The following is a 22,370-nucleotide window of genomic DNA, read 5'->3' as shown; positions in this document are numbered from 1 at the left end:
GGTCTAGGTCCTACTCAGTCACTGGGGGAGGGGGACGCCTAAGTTACTACACAGCAGGTGGAGGAATACTTGTGCATTAAAGGCAGTCAAATCCAACATAAGTACAAATACTCGCTGTACATTTCGGCAACTTTGAAGCATCCATCCTTGTTTCTTTAAAAACAAACAAACAAAAACAAAAACACACACGTAAAGAAATCAGACAGTACAGCCTCGCTCTTGCCTCTGTCCCGGCTACTTCACCTCTAAAGTGACAATCCACCCTCCACTTTGATTCTTGGCATCATCGTGCTCCCTTTATTTTAACACTGACAATTTAAAAACATTCATCATATTAAAGAAAAATAATGTGCCTCCAACTTGAACCTTCACTCCATCTGCCCACGTGGGCCTTCAAGTGTGAGTCTGAAAACAAACCTTCAAGCCGACAGTAGTAACAGGAAAAAAAAGCACCAAACATTTTGGCATCTTCTGCTGCTTTTTTGACAACCACACAGGTGGCTCAGCATGGAAAAGAAAATGAGTGAAAACCTGAGAAGTTCCCTAACAGCCCTGTGTCTCTCTCTCTCTCTCACACACACACACACACACACACACACACACACGCTCTAACCAGACTGAGTAAATTAATTACTGCTTGTGTCTCAAATGAATAACAAACTGTACACTAAAGGTTTGCTCCATCAAAACTGAGCAAATCGCTGCGTTTTCATGTGAGTGGCGCTCACGGCCCACAGACGCAGCGCGGCTCTGTGTTTGTGCTCCTGCTGTAAGACACAACATGCACGATTGCTTGAGCCTTTTTAAAGAAACTTTTAAAATGTTGTGATGCAAATGTGCGGACAGAGAAATAACCATCACTGGGCTGCATGGCCTGAAGGGTGATCACATAACACTGTTTAGCCTCTCCGAGTTAAACTCGACTACACACATGTTATACGTGGAGGCAAAACTATAGATGCATCAGCCACTTATTGCTGAGTCTAAGTACAGTAGTAGTGCCACTAACCACCAGTGCAATGACTGAAAACTGCTCATTGTAAATGCTGTACTAGGAAGTGCCCTGCATGCTACATTCAAACACCACCACACCCCACAGGCTAACACACTCATCTGCTGGGTATCTACTACCAACTAGAATATTCTCATTCTTTTCATTTGGGATTACAAATTAAATGGAGCTGCAACAGAAAATTGATTAATCAATTAACCCTGAAGCATTCACACTCAGAGTCAAATGTGTGTGTGTGTGTGGGGGGGGGCAGCTAGCAGAGGGTTTCAGTTGTTTGCGTAAAAATCAAAATAAAATCCATTTATCATGTCCTCCCAATGTCGACTGCGCATAAACCACAAAATCACTGAGAGCGCCACATCTTTATGGAGGTGCTAACAGCTAGTTTGGCATGCTTTTAATGCTGCCAGTTTGTGACAGTTTGGAGCTCAATATGAAAATCTGTTTCCTTTGCTCAAAACCCCCGAATAAAGAGAAACATAGTTCAAAATCTCAGATTGTGACTAAAGAATAACAGAAAGTAACAAAATACATGACTACTGATTTATTGGGTCACTTTCCCCTGACTGCTCATATACACATTTGTCCCATACACACAGAGACAACCTCCGGCTAAAATTGGAGGGCAGGGTGGGGACTATCAGGGGTCACGCTTAAATGTAAGAACCTGCTGTTTTCCTTCTATCAAGGCACGAGCCAAATTAATATCTGTGCAGTCACACTGAGCATTTTCCCTCTTTTCAAATGTTTTAGAAACTAACTGATTAATTGATTAATCAATAAATATTCCAAACAATTGCAGCTGTGTCAGCTACCACTACTTCTGCGCACACTAACACTCGCACACACACAGCAAATATGTAACAGTTAGGCCAGTTATGACTGTTGTCACAACCATCAAGAGTTCCTGTATTAATGTCTGAGAAAGGCAACTGTTTCCAGTCACACCAGTGGACTGCGGGCTACACACACACACACACACACACACACACACACACACACACACACACACACGAAGGATAACCCTTCACATTCTTTACATTGAACTCCAACATAGAGTCAGGACTGTTAGCCTCAAACCCCAACACGTAGCTCTAAACTACACGTATCAAACTGGATTCTTGCCGTCTCTGACAGCTCCAAATCTCTAACTTCACGCCCTGATGCCACTTCATGCATTGTGGTAATGATTAGGGCAGGAGTCTGATACAAATAAATAACATGTTCTGTACAAAGTCATGTATAAATACTCTTAAAGACAAGAAACACATGAGAGAGAAGCATCCATTCAGGATGGATAGTGCATTCTTTACAGTCACACAGAGGAGAGACGGAGTGCTGCCTCTGTCTTTGTTTCAAATGAATAAAGTGGCACCAGTACACGAGCATTAAAGCTAATATCTCATTAGCTGTCTCTGAGTTGGGATGAAGCCTGCTCCGCTCTGCTCAGTATCATTCTGCGTTCGATTATTCTAAATAGAGTCAATCCTTCAGGTGATTGCTAAGTGTTTTAAGCATTAACGCCTCAGATGAGTTGAAAATTTGCAAATGCTCAAATTATTAGGAAGTATTCAGAGAATATATTTGTGAGTTTGCTCACTTCAACATGCACTTCTACATGCTCTCGTGATGCTGTTGGTGTTTTAGAGTATTCTGCATTTAACAGCTGCTCTAGCAGTGCTCTAAGGCAAATGTAGAACTACTGACAGTTAAAGCATCAATTATTAGATCTGATAGCTGCTAGCCGCAACGACTACCAACTGAGAATTACAGTTGCAGAAAAAAGTGCTTTCAATGTGACACAAGTACTGAGTCAGATGTCCCGACTCTCATTCTTTCTTGCTGGACCCCAGCTTTTTGAACAGTTTCTTGCCTTTGGAGAAAAAACTTTTCTTCTTCTTTCCTTGCACAGAGCAGTCGGCCTGTGCGGGGCTGTCTGCGGGGCGGGGGTCTGGAGCGAGCCCACAGGCCTTCGCTGCAGCTGGGTTCAACTCTGACGTGGAGTTTGCAGAGGGTGCCAGTTGGGGTTGTAGATCTGTGCGCTCTGTCGTGCCGGGGCAAGCAGGTTCAGTCTGAGGGGGCAAAGATTCTTCTAGTGTTGAGGGCCCAGAATCCTGTGGCTCTGTGGAAGACGTCCAAACATCCTAGAGCAAAGAAAAAAAAAAAAAAATCAAGACACAGATGTTGTAATCTTTCAGTTTGTTTATACTACATGGACTCATTGTTTACTCTAGTAGAATTAATATTAAATAAAGTAAACAACAACAAGGGGATACAGAGGATGAGAGATTTCAAACACCTACAATCAGCAGTAGGAGCAGGATCCTATGCAAAGGAGCAGTGCACAGCTACAGGTTGATAGAAGAGGTTTTAAGGAGGAAGTGAACAGATGGCAAGAGTGCTGATCACCTAAAAACACTTACGATCAAGTCTCAAAGTGTACAGAACGTTTGTGCTTCTGGAAAAGGCCATGCAGGAAACCATAAGAAGAAAAAAACGTGACAGAGCAGAATTAAAGAAACAAAACAGGTTAAAAAAAACACACACACACACACAGCAACCAGAGATCGGAAATACTCGCGGGTGATGAAGAAACATGAAGACACAAAGAAATTTTTGATGTCAGTGATTTGTAAACATGACAAACAGCACATGACCAGGTAGGTCACAGAGTCGAGTGTGCTAAAATAAAACGCTAAGCTACCTGCGATTCTTTCCTGGGTTCAGGTGCATGTTGCACAGGAGCATCATCTGGGATGGCCTGCAGGAAGTTGGAGGGCACGAGGCCTCTGTGACCATTTAAGTCTCCCTGAAAGATCACAAGGTTGTAATTTGGTTAAATACACTCTCTACTACAAGGGTATTTTTACAACTGGTATAGCCAGAGCTAAAGTCTTTGAGCACATGCTGTTCTCAACATCCCAAACACATGACTTCATGCAACTATATGCCAAAGTATGCCGTCACTTCTTTCCAGACTTACGTAGAAGAAACCATCTTCATCCATGTCACCAAGCACGTGTATGATATCTCCTGCACTGAAGGTCAGCTCGGCCTGAACGGAGACGTAACAAACAGAGCGTACAATGAGCAAACAGTCCCGGCACATATAATGAAAAGAAAGCATCTGAAGTCCTCTAACCTCTATGTCAGTGTTGGGGGAGCTCTCTCGTGGGTCATAATCAAAGATTGCGACCATCCTGCGGGCTCCTGGGGTTGGCTTCCCCACAGCTGCAGTGGGAACAGTCTGGCTTGGATCTGTGAGTCAAACAGAAGAGGGGGTGGTGGACAAATCCTTTTTAGTCAGACGTCCTCACAATATGCACTTCCAATCAGCTCACCGTGTATGCATGTTCGAGTGGCTCAGCATCATGCTAAGCTGAGGGAAAGTCACGTCAGAAAAACAACAGAAGATCAGCAGAGAGAGTTAGCATTTTTAACTCCTGAAAAAGGTGATGGCAGCCTGAGCTGTGCGGCTGCATTAAACAAACAGAGCAAATAGAACAAATATTTGTCCTGGGATGGAGACTGTAAATTACTCTGCAACACTGTTAGCAGAAATGGAGACAAATGGAAGTTATTAGATGATTTAATAATGACACTTAAGCTGTAAAATGAAAAGAGTTTAGAAGGGACTGTTTGACCTTTATTAACTAGGGTTTACTGAAGAACATAAGATGCCAAAGAGTACCTATAATGCTATTTTTTAGGCTTTGTATAATCCACAGAATCCAAAAAATGTATCCAAATGATCTCACACTGAGCATCGGTGGAGCCTCTCAGTTCAACCACTGATTAAAACAAGCTATGCCTTTAATCCAACTTCCTTCTGATTGGCTGCCCATTGCAAGCAGAAGGTTTGTGTTTGTTTTCCCTGTATTTGAATCAACCCACAGGAGGTTCATTTGTTGTTAAAATCCTTTACTTTTGACAGTTTTAATAGGTCCAAAGTCAAACAGCCCCTCAAAATGACGGACGATGTTAGCAGCAGCTTGAATACAGTTCTCATGTTCACAAACATAAAAAAAAAAGATACAGAATGACATTAACTGTATAAAACAGCAGGTGAATGCATGCTGTCCTCCAGGGCACACTGAAGCAGTCACCTGATCATGCAGGCGCAAACGGAGAGACGTGGAGAGCTTCAAAGAGCTAACTACAAACCTTGACTGGAGGGGCTAACACTCTCCTCCAAGAGTGCTGCAGATTTCACTGGGTGAGGGGAAGAGAGCACAAGCAGAGTCACAGAATGACACAAGGCACAGTCAGAGAGAAATCCTGCAGTTCATCACACAGGCAGTGCACAAAGTCACAGGTGGAGCACAAAGGGAATGGATGTTTCAACAAAGTGACCTGTAGGTGACCATGTAATTCAACTGCGACACAGGAGCAGGAGATAAAAACCTTCCTCGAGATTTTTAATGAATTAGCAACACATTGTAACATCCTGCTGCTGTGTCTGCACTGTATTACATGAATAGCCAATGACAGGACTCGTGTATGTGTCTTATTTCAGAAACTGTCGCACAGACTTAACCTGTGGAAAGATGCATAAACAGTCTTTAAATGCTTGGCTTTAATTACAGAGTATGAAACTACTTCAGAGCATCTATTCATTATAGAAGTATTTGCCCACAATTCTGGGAAGTTGCTTGAATTCATTACTAGGTTGGCCTAAAAATCCCCCCTGGTTGCTGGATGAGAAGCAGCAAACTGAAAGAGCAAAATCTAAAGTGAAAGAGACACAAAAAGAAGCAAACCAGAAAGGAGGAGAAGAAAGGAGAGAGGTGGGAGGCCGCGATCTGCAGCGAGACACACCTTTCTTGGATCGTCTCGGTTTCGGCGGTGGAACAGGGCGACGTGGAAGCTGTGCGTGTGTGCGAGTGCCTTAATGGAGTTTTAGAAAGGAAAACCAAACAATAAAAATAATAATAAAAAAAAAAAAATGAACCAAAAAGAAACACAGATGTAATTTTTGAGAGCAGCAGACCACACAAAGTAGACAATGAAGAGCCGGCAGAGAGCTATTTAACACATGAGAGCCAGTGAGCAGCAGACACAGCAGTGACAACAAGTGGAAGTGAAAAGGTTAAACCATCGCTGCAACAGTGCAGCTCTGGGTAGAAAGCAGGAAACAGGAGCAAAGTGTTAACTCGAGTCTGTGCGGTGGCTTGCTACCATTTGCCACAGACACACACTTTGACTTCCATTTCATTTTTAGACTCCTGCGTACAAAACGCAGTTAGTAAGAATAAGTCGATGGTTATGATTTCATTAATAGCAACGCAGTGCACAAAAGAACATATTCGATATTTTGAGTCAGCTCTTAATCACGTTAAACTTGAGTCTGATCTGTTCGTCCTCATTCAGAATGAAGACAACCAACAAAAGGACTGAAGATCGAGGATATTTTAAAGTCAGATTTCAGAACAAGAGCTTCTGCAACAACTGTGCCGCCATTTTCACTTCACACTTAAACATGAGCAGGGATGATATAATGAGTAAAATATTATCATTCAGATCTACAGTAACAGATGACCAAATCGCCTTTAAATGACAAAACAATAGAAGTAATACAGAATTTGTGTTGGAGGTAAAAATCAGACTGACAGAGTCACATACCGATCTTCTCCATGGAGGCTACTGTAGACAAGAAGCCCTGCTGCAGTAGCTGCTGCCGGGTCTCCTCGTCCTCCACCTGGATCTCAGACACCATGTTACATGGCACATAGCCCAGACGACCGCCCGACTCTCCCCGGTAGAACCCGTCTGCGTCTTTATCTCCATAAACCTGAGGAGAGGAGGGGAAAATGTATCAGCTAAACTGGAATGATGACAGAGCCTGTAGCACCTGTACAAAACAAAAGGAATCCACTTGTTTTAAGTGATGGCTTATAGGTTTGACACAGGTCAGCACTGCATTAATGCTCCTGAATGACTTACATGCATTGGATATTCCTCTAATATGCGAGCTGTATGATCCTTTGTGCTACAACTTGCACAACCAGGGTTCCAAAATCAAAATCAGCCCTTTTGAAGACATTTTAAAAAGCTTAAACCTTAAATGAAGGTTAAGACCAAACCGTGTCAAAAGGATGAATTACTTTCAGGCTTTATTTGAGCCATAATTACTAGTTTGGTATAAAACATTTAGGAGTGCAATCATTACTTTGGTTTGATTTGATTTCATTATTTAGTGTCCACGTTTCAGCCAGTTTGGTGGGTCAGCAGTTTTGCTTTTTGGTTAGTTCGATCATGTCAGCTCATGTAACCATAACTTAAAATAGATAAATGCAGATGATAAAGAAACAATGCTGAAGAAGTGATATACTGTGACAGCTTTACCAAACTTTACCATTGGCTATGATTTTGTAAGTATACTCAGTAAATATACTAAGGCTTAGACTTTATTATCTTTTATTCTAATGCCAGCTTTTTAAGGCCCACAGCAACCCTATACAAACATACCAGCAGCAACTCTATGAAATAAAAACATGCGGGACTGTCAGGCTATGAGCCGTGTGTGGACATACTCTGAGGATTTGTCCTTCACTGAAGGGAAGCTCCTCCTCAGCAGCGTCAGGATTGGGTGACATGCTGGCAGGATCATATGAAAAGAGGGCCACAAAGATGCGTATGTCGCTGTCTCCTTTCATCTTCGGTGATTCCACACCACCTGCACACACACAAATGGTCAGTATTCGCTACCCATACCAACAAAGCATTTTACACAGGACCGATATCATTAAATGATACCAACAGTGTATGTAACCCTCATTCTAAATCACTTACTTTGTGGATGTATTTCACTCTATTTCCATGCAATTCTTTTTATATGCCACTGTTACTGTTATAATAAATGCTATTTCAACACAACAGAGTTTGCAGAGCAGCCGTGTTGAGCTTGCAGTGAATTCTGCAAATAGAATTGTGAGCTTGCACCTCCCCCACTGCCCACCAACTGCAGTGCTGCTGTGAGCAGTGCTCGCCTAGCACAGCCATGTCCTTAAAAGAGGTAATCAAGCTAAACCACTGATCCTAAGCTGTGTGAGCGATTCGACAAACGTGCACACACTCACAAACTCCAACTGTGGAACGAGGTACTTGACCCACTCTCTAATTTACTCAGAGCCCCAACCTAACATGCAAAAATAATGCTAATGTAATATCAGAAGCGCTTTTAACACGGCGCATGTCACAGATCAATGTAAAACACACAACTAATTTACAGTACGACGCTGCGTCCAGCACAGCAGACACATAGCAGGACATCAGTGTGATTAAAAGCACTGCGACTGTAGCCTATGTGACAGCAAGAGACAAATTTGAGGAGCTGTAGTGAGGCTTTAAGCTGAACTCAAGAGAAGCGTTGTCTATCTCATTAGGGAGAATCAGCCCATCTGTGGCAAGAGTCATGGGCAGACGACTTGCACACTTTCACATCCTCACTGATTTTCTAGTAGATAGAACAGAACTTCTCCCCGAGCCCTTCCTCTATCTGTGCACATGTCCCCTTACTCATGTATGTGTGCAGTCAACTGTGTATTTACCAGAAAAGCCAGGTCTACTAACTCAAATGGCAACTCGTGGAATCAACGCAAATGAGAATAAAGTAAAACGAGATTTGCAGGGAGGAAGAGAAAAAGAGAGAGTGTGTGTGTGTCCAAACTGCAGGCCGCTGCTCTGCTGGCTAATCAAGGTTACTATTTTAATATCTGTCACTTCCTCCTGTCATGACAAGCCACTTTAGGTTAAGCCGGTTCTCAGCTTAGCAGCCTCTCTCTCACTTCACTTCACTGCAGATACAGAACCCCCCCCCCTACACAAGGTGCTAATCTGACTACCTCCATGTGAGAGAGGGGGAGGTTTGCCAACAGAAACCACAGGTGTGTCAGCACCGTCTCACACCCACTGTTTTCGGTTAAGAAAAGAGAAAGCAATGAGAAAGGGGGAAGCACAAAGACAAAAGAAGAAAAGGCCTCTGACCTTTGAGATGCCTGGCCTGCAAGCACGCTGATTTACAAGAAAGCTCTGCTTGGCGTTTCCATGATGGATCTGCTTCAACTGGAGGGATCTGGGTGGCCTCCTGCTCAAAAGACATAAAAAGAAATATGAAATATGATGTTTAAACACTACTTGGGAGTGTTTCTTATCACAGTAGAGCTTCAAAGTCACATCTACTATATAACACACTCCAGTGTTTTCTACATGAATGGTTTCAGCATAAACATATTCATTTCTTGCACTGCAGGAGTATTAGCAGACACGCACACACCAAAGCACATCGACTAGAAACGACTGCAGGACACGGCAGTGTGGACTAGTTTAAAACAAAAGCTGAGGGGTTCTCAATGTGCAGGAGAATTGAAAAGCAACAGGAACAAGAGTGGCCACGCAGAGGGGAACAGAAGTTGAATCCTCAGGGTAGTAATTTATTATGTGTAGCCATTTTTTACGCTACATCTTGGTAACTTTTAATGACAGCAAATGTGTCAGAAAATGTACTACCTGACCTCCCACTGTTACAGTGTGTGAAAAACTATTTGCCCCCTCCTGATTTTTTTTGCATATTTATCAAACGCAAATGTTTCAGATGATCAGACAAATTTTAATATTAGACACAGAAAACCTGAGTAAATACAAAGTGCAGTTTTTAAATTATTTCATTTCTTAAGATAGAAAAAAGCTTTCCAACCCTAACTGGTCCTGTGTGAAAAAGTGACTGCTCCCCTTGTTAAATCATGAATTCAATGTAATCAAATAAATTTTTTGTAAAGCTGAGTTCAGTTTCACTCTCCACACCCAGGCCTGATTACTGCCAGACCTGCTGAATCAAAGAATTCACTTAAATAGAACCCGAATGGCAAAGTGAAGCAGGCTAAAAGATCTCAAAAAGCAGCACATAATGCCATGTTCTAAAGAAACAGCTGAGAAACAAAGTCAGTGACATCTGTCACTCTGCAAAGGGTTACAGAGCCATTTCTAAGGCTTTGGGACTCCAGAGAACCACAGTGAGAGCTGTTATCCACAAAGAAGAAAACCTGGAACAGCGGGGAACCTTCCCAAGATTGGCCGGCCTACCAAAATTACTCCAAGTGTGTATCAGCGACTCATCCAGGAGGCCACAAAATAACCCAGAACAACATCTAAAGAACTGCAGGCCTCACTTGTATCAGTTAAGGTCAGAGGTCATGATTCAACAATAAGGAGACTGCGCAAAAAATGGCATCCATGGGAGAGCTCCAAGGAGAAAATCACTGCTGAATAAAAAGAACACAAAGGCTCAGCTCACATTTACCAAAGATCATCTTGATGATCCCCAAAACTTTCTGACGAGAGAAAAACTGAACTTTTTGGAAGGTTTCAGTCCTGTTACATATGATGTGAAGCTAACAGAATTTCATAAAAAGAACATGATAGCAACAGTCAAACACAGTGGTGGTAGTGCAACCGTCTGGGGCTGCTTTGCTGCTTCAGGATGGAACCTTGAATTCTGCTCTCGACCAGAAAATCCTGAAGGAGAATGTCCGGCCATCACTTCATGCCCTGAAACTCACTTGAGTTATGCAACAGGACAATGATCCAAAACACACCAGCAAGTCCGCCTCTGAATGGCTTTAAAAACAAAACAAAACAAAAAAAGAAGGTTTTGGAGCGGCCTAATCAAAGTGTGGACTTAAATCCGATTGAGATGCTTTGGTATGACCTTAAACAGACCGTTAATTCCTCCACAGTGATGTGAAAGACTCATTGTTAGTTATCACAAAAGCTTGATTGCAGTTAATGCTGCCAAGGGTGGCACAACCAGTCCAGTTATTACTGTAGGTTTAGGGGCAATTACATTTTCACACAGGGCAGGTAGGTTTAGATAACTTTTTTCCTTAATAAATAAACTCATCATTTCAAAAATAAATGCATTTTGTATTTACTCAGATTATCTTTTTTCTAAAATTAAAAATTTTTTGATGACCTGAAACATGTAAGTGTGACAAAAATGCAAAAGAAAAACCCCCTAAGAAATCAGGAAGGGGGGCAGAAACACTGCCTGTGTTTCCCGCTAACTGGCTCAAGGGTCAACTAGCACAACTACAGAGCAGAGGGAGGGGGGGCTGGGACAACACACCCACTGCAGCTGTCCTGCAGTGACATTTACCAGCAGATCAGCCTTCTGTCCTCTGCGCTGAGGAGGTCTGCCGTGCTCCCCCTCTACCCACCATTCAGAGCTCATCTGCTCCACCACCACCTCCCCAGGATTATACTCCAAGGGCTCCTCATTGTCATCTGTACCATACTCCACATCAATCTCCACCCCAGGACCAATGGGTGACCTCACAGTTCGTACTGTTTTGCTGACTGGGTAGGGTCTTGGCGGGGTAAGGCCATGGCCGGGGTTGGCCGCAGCGGCAACAGCCATCTGACTCCTAAGCATGGCCTCCCTCCTAAGGCGGTCCCCTAGCCCTCGAAGCAGTGCTTTGCTGTTGGGGGTCAGCCGGGGAGGACAGCGGGCTGAGACCCGCCTGCCGGTGGGACCCTCATATGAACTTGTGTCTTCTTCTTCAGGATAACTGATGGTGTCCACTGTTTCTGCATAATGCACTCTGTGCTGTGTCTTAGGCTTGACCTGCAAGGGCTCATGTTTGGGTAAAGGCTCCTTGGTTAGAGATCTGGGTTCCTGGTTGAGGTGGTGATGGTGAGGAGGGATTTGTGGGTGTGGGTTGGGGTGATGTTGGGGGGCATGATGGAGGTGTTCAGAGTTTCTGGGGTGAAGGTGGGCGGGCCTTGGCTGATGCTGGTTGCGGTGAGTCAAATGTTCTTCTTGACTGCTGTCATCCTCCTCTGTCGCCTCGGGGATGCTGAACAGTTGCTTGTTGTGGTGGACCTGAGGAGGCAACTTAAGGATCTTTTCAAGAACTTCCTCGTCACTGTCTGGAGCCTCCAACTTGCACAACTGCAAAGCCCATGGTTCAGTGCATACAAGAGCGGTTTGGTGAAGGTGGGGTGGAACATTATATTGTTCAGTGAAAACAAAGGAAATGCAGACAAAACAGATGAGAACCCCACCACGAAGAAGGAAGAGAAATAAAAGAGGAAGAAAAAACAAACAAGAATCACAATCAAACACGATCATGGTACAACAGAAGAAACAAGGCCTCAAAATGAGAACTTAACTATGGAAGACAAACTAAAAGAAGCATGTTTCATTCAAAAAGCAGAACTTGGAAAGTGTGCAAAGAAGTATGTGTACAGTTGCAATGATAGCCCAAAATAATTTCTTTACCCTGTTAGCTCCAATTGTATATCCCCTAGCATGTACTTCTCCAAGGTGGTCAGAGTAAAGGTCCTCTTCCTCCTCCTCCAGGATGTCTGACAGATCTGAGCGGCTATTGTCTGCATGGTAGTCACTGGGAGGCTCGACAACCCCTCTGACATAACTCTGAGGAAACATTACATCATATTCTTAACTGAATTAGTGTTGGTTATGAAAACTACAACTTAGAAGAATAAAAGAGTCTGGGGGTGTGAGTTAGATTGAAGTGAGCTTACCAAAGATCTGCAGCATACGACTTCTCTCTTCTTAAAGCTAAAGGCTCAATTCTAGATTGCAGCTACTCAAGTAATACACCAGAACCTCTGACCAAGATGTTTCATTGTGTTAATGCAGGGTTGAAATGGTAAAATGATCCTTTAAATGCCCTCTTCCTTCAAATCTGGTTTCATAATGTATAACATACAATCTACACTGCTATAGCATGAACTTTCTTAATTTAGTTGCTTCTAAAGACTTCCACAGCAATCAGATTCAATAAACAGACACTGAAAGTACATACTGCATTTAGTTTTGTAGTAAAGAGTAATAACTCAACGAAATCAGGGCTGACCTGCTGCCTCCTGCTGTACACTGGCTCTTGGTCCTGTCTCAAGAACTCCTCGATGGACACCAAGCGGGTATTTTCATGCTCCTCTTCTACCTCAGATTCCAGAGGAGAAGTGCTGGGGGGTCGGATGAGGTTAGTGTCTTGAGGGTTAAGGAGATCTGTAATCGGGGCTTTGGGTGGGGTAGGGATGCGCTCAGGTGTCCCGAGCTTGGCACCGGGGTCCTCGATGAACTCTGTGATAGATGGGAATGGACGTATGGTTCCAGGGCTGTCAGTGTCTCTGTGCTGCTCCAACACTGGTGCTGCTGCTGCCACTGATGGAGCTTGAGCAGGGGCTGGTGACACTGGGGATGGCAGAGGTGCTGAGGTGGCCAGGGAGGTCACATTAACCTGAGAAAAATAGTTACAATAGTAACTATTAGAAAAGTAATATTATTCTTACTGTCCAAAAGCACAGGCTTGGGGCGCCCGGGTGGCTTAGTTGTCAAGCCGGCAACCACATACATATGCCGTGTTGAGGTGCAGGCGGCGCGGGTTCGAGTCCCGGCCCGTCGCCAATTTGCCCGCATGTCTTCCCCTGTATCTTTCCCCCATTTACTGTCTCTCTCCACTACCGATAAAAGCCGCTGTGGCCAACAAATGCAAAGCAAAAAAAAAAAAAAAAGCACAGGCTTTCTATCAATCAGACACAACTCATTCTAGTACATATTATTTACATTTAGGCAAACTGACACCATTAACAGTGTCCTGGATTAGTTATTAACAGTTTCAAGGCCAACTGTGAACTCATGTAGTAAAGGTTTTAAAGTGCTGATTGAATTTAAGGGGGCATATTATGCTTTTCCTTATTTTCTGTCATATAAATACTTTTGCAATGGTGGATGCTCATAGTACACATGGCCTAAGCTTTAAATAATGATGTCAGTGTACATATAACTACTGTGAGGCAAAAGCTCAGGCTTGAGACTGGTCTAAAAGCTCAGTTTTAGAAATGTTTTTTCCTTCTACTTAGGCTCTGTATAATGTCAGAGAGAGTACATCCACTAATATGGTCATCTCAGGAACACAGCTCTGGCTGTGAGCCTCACCCACCTGCTGTTCAATCCTGTTTACAAGGAGCAACCAGGTAGAAGGAAGTTGTCTAAAAGTGAGGAAGAATAAACCTTGATTCAGACAGGCTATAATGAGGGGCTGCACCGAGACCCAGCATAGGATAAATAAATAATGGATAGTGTGAACTGTGAATTATGTTAAGCTACTCTAGTAAAATCAACAATGAAAATATGAAGCTGGAAATGAGCACAACAGGTCCGCTTTAAGAGACAATGGGTCAAATCAGTGGTCCCAATTACAAAACCTAACCGCCAGCTGTTTTTAGAACATCAGCATGCATCTATTACTATCACCTCTCATATATAGGTGGATGGAACAATATCACTCACCAGTGGGGTAACGGTGGAGGCTATTGGTAATGTGGCCTCGCTAACAGCCAAGGCAGCAGCAGATGAAGGGTTGGCCCAGGCCTTCACATATAAGGAAGACGAGAGCTCTTCTGAGCGGAGGGCACAAGGCGAGTTGGCAGCAGCCTCCACTGTGAGGCCAGTGATATGTATCTCTGATGGCAAAGAGCTGGGCAGCGTGGACACTTTGGCAGCAGAGTTTCCATAGGATGGTGAGGGGGGCAGGCTACTGGGACCTACTGGAGTGCAGGGTTGAGGCGGCACAACTGGGGCAGTGATAGCTGGGCCTGCCATAATGGCAGCCAGCTTGGAGGGCACATTTACTGGCAGAGAGTCACAGGACTCTCCGTGGGCGGACGTGGTGCGGACAGTGAGCTCCTGAGCTACCAGCAGGGACTGGATCTGAGAGGGACCCAGCAGGGCACTGCCAGCTGTTGGGGAAGACACCTCAAGCACCTTGGATAGGAGAATAATATTCACACCCATTATAACCGAATACCAGCTTAAAGTCAAAATTAAAATTTAGAGTTTAAAACAGACTTAAAATCCTTGCCTTCTTCTTGTCAGCATATATAGTGTATCCAGTTACACGGACGCCGTTGGAGGTCCCGGCAGCATCTATAGTGACTGGCAACCAGCTGATGAGAGCAATTCCTGGAGAGGGACCATGCTCCAGCTGCACATCCAGAGGAGCATCAGGGGGGCCTGCAGCGATTTAAAGCAGCACAACAGAATATAAGAAGCAGGTCAAACGCTGAACAAAGAACTGAGTAAATTGCTCAAACTAAAAATACAAAGCTTGGGAGGAGAAATAGTCATCACTATGGGGGCATGTTTCTACCAAGAAAGTTGCCATCTACCACTCTAAGGGCCATTAGGAAACTTAGAAACCATATACCTGAATTCCCAGACTGTGGGCATGGAACTTAAGCAAATTTGAAGGATCATTTAGAGAGATCAAATATGATATCACACTCATAATTCTGTATGATAGGATATACCTCATTTCTGAAAACTAAAAATATTGTTGAATGGCAATATGGTACCAGAAATTAAAAACACAAAGCAGAAACAGCGACTCCACTAACATACTATCCTAAACCTATTTATTTACAAGAGTCCACAGAATCTTTGAAGTCTCCCTTCCCTCACTGTTTAAATAATGTCATCAGTAGAAATACTTTACACTGTGGAGGAAGAAGGGAATCATCACTACTTAATATATGACACCTTCACTTGGGTTGCCTGAGCTTGGATAACTTTAATTCAGTGATAAAAACATACAGAACTCAACAAAACCAGCTGTACATTTAGTTGTGGGAGGTGTTACCCACAAGCATTATGATATATGTCACAATCTCACCAATCACATTTGACGGAGACGCAGGAGCTGCACCGCTCTCTATAAAATATCCATCACCAAGACCAAAGCCATATGTGATTAGAATTAAAAATCTAAAAATTAAAAAGGAAACCTCTTCTAATATTATCCAGGCAAAGTTTTGGTATGATTCTGAAAAGATTCATGATCACACACACAAAAATAAAGTGATTTGGAAGGATTTTTAGTTGATTATACAAGTTCAGATTAAATGATCTTCGAACTGGTACTGTGCGTGATGACTTGCCTCAGTTGTTTTTAAAGAGTTATAGTATCAAATTGTAGTAGTCATCAAATGTCTGAGTCTGAATGAACCTTGCATGTTTTATTTGCACACACGTCCAGCTTAGATGCTTAATGCTTGCTATGACCATGTGTGAGTTAGCATGGCACTGTAACAAAGAGAGAGATAAAACAGTAGATCCTGACCTGCCATCAGTGTGGTGAAGCTGATTGTAGCGCTTCTGTGTTCACGCCGCTCCACGGGTAACTCCCACGGCGTGCGGTGCGGCCGTGCCTCCACTTTGATGGTGTACTGCAGGCTGGGCAAGAGGTTATTGAGGCACAGCGAGTAGCAGCCAGCCTTCACCAGCTCACACTCCTCGTCATTCAAGGACACAATGTGCACATAGTTACTGTTGCTGGGCAGCCAGGTCAGGTTGGCAGAGGTGGCGGTGATCCTCTCCACACGCAACTGTGTGGGCGCCACGGAAACGTCCCGACCGACCAGCATGCTGCAGCGGAGCTGGTCTGAGAGACCCTTCTCTGTCAGGCTTTGCACTGACACACGATAGGCCTTGAGGTTTATGTCTAGCCGCTCCAGCACCGCTTTGGTCTGGGCACCGAAGGGCACATTGAGCCGCAGCTCCTGGTCCACATACACATTATAGCTCCACACATTGCCCCACCCAGCCGGCACCAACGGAGGGTCCCAGCCGATGATGATACTCTTGGCAAGCTGCTTGATGAGGGTGAGCTTACGTGGGTAAGGCACAATGTCCACTCCCACCTCCTCCAAATCCAAGTCCAGGCCGTTGGTGAGGGGGGCTGGGACAGCCAAGGCTGATGCTGAATCTGAGGGGGCTGAGGCAGGGCCAGAGGCAGCAGGGGCCTCTGTCCTTTCTGGGGCGCTGACACCCACGTGGAGGTGATGCTGGTGGCTGGCACTGTGCAGGCTGCTGTCTATCAGGGAGTTATGGGACATGTCTGCCGTCTCTGGATGGTGAGTGCTCATGACATCATCATCTGAAACGCGTTCCACAAAGTTAGAGGGGACCAGCCCTCTCCGTCCGTCCATCAGTTCACCTGAAAGGAGTCACCATAAATCACTGTCCTACAGACAGGAACATGAAGCTGCAGATTCAAAAAATGAAATGATGCCATGTTCTAATGTTCCATACCTTCATAGAAGCCATCATCATCCATGTCTCCATATACATAGATGTATTCTCCAGCAGTGAGTGGTAGTTCAACCTCAGGGTTGTCATTGGGGCCATCATAAGGATTATAGCTGGTGGCAAAAAAAAAAAAAAAATTTGCCATGGAATCATTTCCATCACATATTTTCATGTTCACTATGACAACTCTTGTGTTAGTTTATTACGTACCTGTATCTTGCAATAAAAACCTGAAGCTTTGCTGCTCCTCTGCTAGCTGTGTAAGGTGCTGGGGCTGCATCAATATCCAACTCCTCTACTTCACTGGCTGTGTCCACCTGAGAACAGCATGAACACACTGTCAATTGACAGGAAACCCTAAAAGCGGTTACAATATCTTTAAAAGAAAAGATTCAAAGCAAAGCAAAATGGTTTAATTCTTTCAATACAGTAAATCTATACTGAACAAGCACTGTACTACATGTGCCATTTACCAAATTATGCTCAGTACACAAATCAAAATCTCCTGCAAGCTAACGCAACAGTCCTGGAGTCAATCCTTCCCTTTAGGTTAGAAAGTTCAACCGTGTCATCTTTTTGGAGGCTGTTTCTAATATTTAGTTTATTCTGTTCATTGCTGCAGCTGCCCTAAATGATTCAATACTGGTATTCAATATTAACCTATTTTAGCAATAGAGAGCAAATTTCACAAGTTTCATATGATTTACACATATTATCTCAAAAGGCCACAAGATAAAGGCCATGCCTGTTTGGAAGTCACTGCAAAGGAAATCACTTAATCTAACTGCAAGTGACCTTTTGCCCTTTTTGCCAACAACACACAGGAACAGAACTGCAGAGCTAGTTAGTACAGCATAAAGGGCTGCATGCAGGAAAAAAAGCACCACTTTATATTAATTTATGGTGATAAACATGAATGTGTCACTATTCTTAGAAGATCACCTTGATACCTGATATGAAGTCTGAGTACAATAAGAGAGGTTTGTGTATTTATGGCTCCCTAAACAAAAAAAAACCCTTTTAAGGATAATCACCAACAACTACTACTACTGTATAACGTTCATAATCCACAGAGCTGAGTGGATTATCTCACTAAATATGAGCTCTATTGATTGTATGCAGCCAAGTGACTGGATAAAAAGACCACCAAACTGTCTGCCATACAAGACCACACACACACACACACACACACCGGCAGAACAAACACACTAAATTTTGTCAGCAAATTCAAAATATTTTTCTGCTGTTTTTGAGCAGAGGAAACTCTGGCATATTCTGTTAGAGTGTGTACTAGCGTGAGATGACTCTGAGTTTAAGAAGGGCTTTTTAATCCACTGAATCCATGCAAACAATGTGCTAATCTTGATCTACTTTTGTGTGTGTGGAAACAAAGAAGGAGAGCTGCAGGTAGCCATTCTGATTTACAACACGGTCGGGATGAAGAGAATTTGTTAGCCTAACTCAGCAGATATTAATAGTGGCAAGCAGCTTTCAAATGTAGCATACTAGTTAAGGGTTTCAAAAACATCTTTATTGTATAAATATAAAGTATTAAATATTCATACATATAAGTCTGTGTCGAAATTTCACATATTTCCATCATATTACCATTAATGTATGGACCTTGTAAGAACCAAACAAATAAAAACCCCACATGAAAGTATAGTTTCTGAACTGAGTGACAAGTGATGAGCTACATATTGTCTTTATGCTGTCATTGCTCGTACCTCATGTGTTGGGCTTGATTTGTGCGGACTGAGATGGGTGTCAGACTTGGGGGTGAGGTGTGTGGTCTCTGACTTGCTAGAGGAAGAGCCTGACTTGCTGACACTGATGGTGGGCAGCTCTCGATGCTTGGTGACAGGTGATCGCTCCACCCTGGACAGACCTGCAGCGTGAGGGGTGGCCCCCATGCGCAGTGCAGTGGCCACATCTAGCAAGAGAGAGAGAGAGAGAGAGAGGGGTAGACCCTAGCGAACATACCACAGCCCTCTCATCGGTTAACCTGGTTGAATCCACAGGCTGCTAGGTGGGTGAAGTCACTGGTTGACATGCAGGAGGCTCAAGGGTTTACATGGCCGAGTAAAAAGAGGAGGGAAAAAAATCCTGTCTCCATCTGTCAGTGTTCACAGTATAAAGGCAACATGTTTCACACGAGCACTGTTAAGAGACTTAACTGGCTCAACGCTCCACACACTGACTCTCATGCAGTGGTGAGAGTAACAGATAAGCTCTGTTACAGTGCTGGACTGTTAACGGTGACTGTGCAGGTAAGATGACAGGTCAAAACATGCGGTGCTTTTGTAACACTGTCCAACACATATTAGGAGTAACAGAGACGGCGGGCGTACCGAGTGGGTCATTACCCTCGGGGCAGGAGAGAGTGTCACCTCCCTCGAGACTCCAGAAGGCTATTTCACCTAGATTCACCATATCCCATGAGCCACCAGTGCAGTCTAAAACACATCAAGAGTGTAAGAGAAAGAGTTTGGAAACACAGAGTAGGAAAGAGTTGATCTAGATTTGCACTGTTTATAAATTGAATGCAGCTGGGAATGAGATCACATAGTAACACACAAAGGTGGAAACATTAAGAAGATGTACTGCATCCTGACTGTTCAAAAGGAAATGAGAAAGTCAGTGATAAAACATAAATGAAAACCTGAAAGGATGCATTACTGATCATTAAAAAAACCCACATCTGGACGCTTTTAAAGGAATCTTGTCCATGAGTGGCCCAGTGCTCTTTGTCCTTATTACCAAGCCGTGCTCTGTGTCAACTACACACACTATGATTCTATAACATGAAAGCAACATTTTAAACACTGATTTGACACATTATTTTAAACAAGACACAATAAGGCAGATTGTGTGACCTTCCTTTTGCTCACCAAGCAAGTGAAGACGCATGTTTGAAAATATCATTTTTCTAACAACAACTCACCTCGTTCTGTAGCCAGGCCCACCCCGTTGGTCAGAACAGAGAGGCTGGGGTTGTTGAGGAGGCTAGAGCTGGCCAGATCCACTTTTGAGGCCTGCATTCGAAACTTCTCCAGCTCTTGGGACAGCAGGCCGAACTGTTCGCTCTGGCTGCGACATTTCTCCTCCAGCTCTCGTACCTTTGACTACACAGAAGGTAGAACCAATATAAAGCGCAAAAACAGTGCAGGGTGACTTGTGAGTGGGAAAATCCACCTTTCAATATCATTAGGTAGGATGTGGTAATCAGTACATTTCAGTCGTAACTGTGTGATACAGTGACATATTTTAGATTTCTTCTACACACACTTTAACTTAATGTGAATACACAAGCAAGTGAGCTGAGCTGGAGTTAGGTATACAGTGTATGAATGTAGGGACATGAGCTGCAAGGTGGATTTTTCCCTTTAATCAGGCATGTGGAGCAACCACTGTCAGTGTCCTGCAGAAACCTTAGATGCCTTTACATCCATTTCCTTAGAAACCATGGAAAAACGTTTTATCATTATGACTACATTTGATTTTGCATGCTTATGGTTGTTTTGGTGGATGGACAAATGGAACAACAAAAGATGGCAAACACACATGAATGCATGTGAAGAAATAAAACTACGCACAGTGTAAATACAGGTTTCTGCAAGACAGACAAGGTAAAGAGTCCCTAAGTCACTTGTTACAATCTGCAAACACAAATGACAAAGACTGGCAGGTTCAGTGGAAAGAAAATGGGAGGCAGAGAAAGAGGGGAAGTTTTCTGGTGAGATGGAAACAGGAGTAAAATATTTAAGAGGCATTACATGTTGCTTCTTACACTCACTTGAATTCACTTTAACAATCCACTATAGACAGTGGGGGTAATTTGGCAGAACACTGCAGAGGTTTGTCTCTGTCTTACTAAAATTCTATATGCGGCTGATTTCACTTCCGGTTGCGGTGGGAGTTTCCTGGCAGGCTGATCTGACAAAAACCTCCACACGAAAGTGTCTGAACAACATTTCCTGTTAGTGCTCACCTACGCAAAGTCTGTAGTCAATTCTTATCTAGCTGCACTGAGCTGAGGGGGTAATGAGTATTGGAACACTGATGCAAATCATTTATAAACCTCAAATGAGTATTATCACAAACAGCAATGAGACCATTTGCGTACAGGGAACAAGATTGAACGATGTGATAATTGTATTAAGTGCTGTCAGTGCAGCTGGGAGTGAGACGTGTGTCACAGATACTCTTATCTGGCCCCATATGAATGACCTGATGGTAACCATGAAAGAAAAAAGCATCAGCTCCAAATGGGCAACTGTTCACATGTGAAGAAATTTCTGAAGTAATGACTGCAGGGTAGAGTTTCATCAACTTAAGGGAACTAAAAATAAAGCAACTGGGGTTTTGGTGGTTCTTAGGACTGGGGGCTGGGGGAGCTTTTGTGGAAGGGAAGAGAAAAGATTTGGCCCAGGAGGTCAAGAAGTACCTGCATGCAGTCCAGTGTACTCTGTTTAGCAAAAAAAAAAAAAAAAAAAAAAAAAAAGACAACACAAAGAACAAACAAAAGATGCACATGCATGTTTGTGAAACACTGAAATTGGGAGAGACACAAAAAAATATTAATAAAGTAGAAACACAGCAGTCAGAGTCCAGGTCAGCAGGGAAATCGTCTCAGAAGCCAGAATCACTAGAATGTCTCTTGACCCCTAGCAGCCCATGCCTGACACACACACACACACACACACACACACACACACACACACACACACACACACACACACACACACACACACACACACACACACAATCTACCAAAAACTGCTGTTCAGATAGCAAGGAAAACTGGGACTCTTGGGAGGGAAAGAGACTTTCTCCTGTGATGCTCTGGGTTTAAAAAGAGACAGAAAGTGAGCGAAACAAAGCCAAGAGGAAGGAAACGAGGCGTTTTGAAAACAGGGGCAGCTATACTCTACCAGCTCCCTCCGCAACACAAGCTGAGTCAACTCCTAGAATAAAATACACACTTCTTTAAGTAACAAACTCTCGCAACAAACTGAACCGTGAGAAACAAGGAACACAGACAACAGGAATGTAAAGTCATCAACTGTGGATGATGACATTTTTGATTTTTTTTTTTTTTTAAGTTTTTTTTTTTTTTTTTTGTTCAACATCAGCAGCCAATCAGAGAGAGGGGGATTTCAACTGTCATCTGCTATGTGGATTCATTTTGAATTCTTACGCTGACACAGAGAGCAGGCACAAACGTCACAAAGCAGCAGAACA

At 43.5% G+C, this 22,370-nt stretch overlaps 1 protein-coding gene across 1 annotated transcript in view; it reads right to left on the bottom strand.

The window, feature by feature from the left end:
* Window positions 1-269: 269 nt before the first annotated feature.
* tspoap1 (TSPO associated protein 1) overlaps window positions 270-22,370 on the bottom strand; it is a 64,725-nt gene continuing 42,624 nt past the window's right edge. The window contains exons 13-33 of the mRNA XM_030745640.1: window positions 22,061-22,093; window positions 20,071-20,251; window positions 18,854-19,059; window positions 17,337-17,443; window positions 17,130-17,239; window positions 16,159-17,034; window positions 15,247-15,273; window positions 14,902-15,053; window positions 14,331-14,804; window positions 12,892-13,278; window positions 12,291-12,446; window positions 11,166-11,960; window positions 8,999-9,098; window positions 7,546-7,688; window positions 6,635-6,803; window positions 5,831-5,899; window positions 5,177-5,224; window positions 4,155-4,270; window positions 3,996-4,067; window positions 3,717-3,821; window positions 270-3,156 (exon numbers count right to left, since the gene is read on the bottom strand). Of these exons, the coding sequence (XP_030601500.1) occupies window positions 2,842-3,156; window positions 3,717-3,821; window positions 3,996-4,067; window positions 4,155-4,270; window positions 5,177-5,224; window positions 5,831-5,899; window positions 6,635-6,803; window positions 7,546-7,688; window positions 8,999-9,098; window positions 11,166-11,960; window positions 12,291-12,446; window positions 12,892-13,278; window positions 14,331-14,804; window positions 14,902-15,053; window positions 15,247-15,273; window positions 16,159-17,034; window positions 17,130-17,239; window positions 17,337-17,443; window positions 18,854-19,059; window positions 20,071-20,251; window positions 22,061-22,093 (4,641 nt within the window). The 3' untranslated portion in view covers window positions 270-2,841. The remainder of the gene's footprint in view (window positions 3,157-3,716; window positions 3,822-3,995; window positions 4,068-4,154; window positions 4,271-5,176; window positions 5,225-5,830; window positions 5,900-6,634; window positions 6,804-7,545; window positions 7,689-8,998; window positions 9,099-11,165; window positions 11,961-12,290; window positions 12,447-12,891; window positions 13,279-14,330; window positions 14,805-14,901; window positions 15,054-15,246; window positions 15,274-16,158; window positions 17,035-17,129; window positions 17,240-17,336; window positions 17,444-18,853; window positions 19,060-20,070; window positions 20,252-22,060; window positions 22,094-22,370) is intronic.

The sequence above is a fragment of the Archocentrus centrarchus genome, chromosome 14 (assembly GCF_007364275.1).
Source record: "Archocentrus centrarchus isolate MPI-CPG fArcCen1 chromosome 14, fArcCen1, whole genome shotgun sequence".
Lineage (NCBI taxonomy): Eukaryota > Metazoa > Chordata > Actinopteri > Cichliformes > Cichlidae > Archocentrus > Archocentrus centrarchus.
The sequence above is the reverse complement of the archived record's forward strand: the minus strand, read 5'-3'. Positions and strand labels throughout refer to the sequence as shown.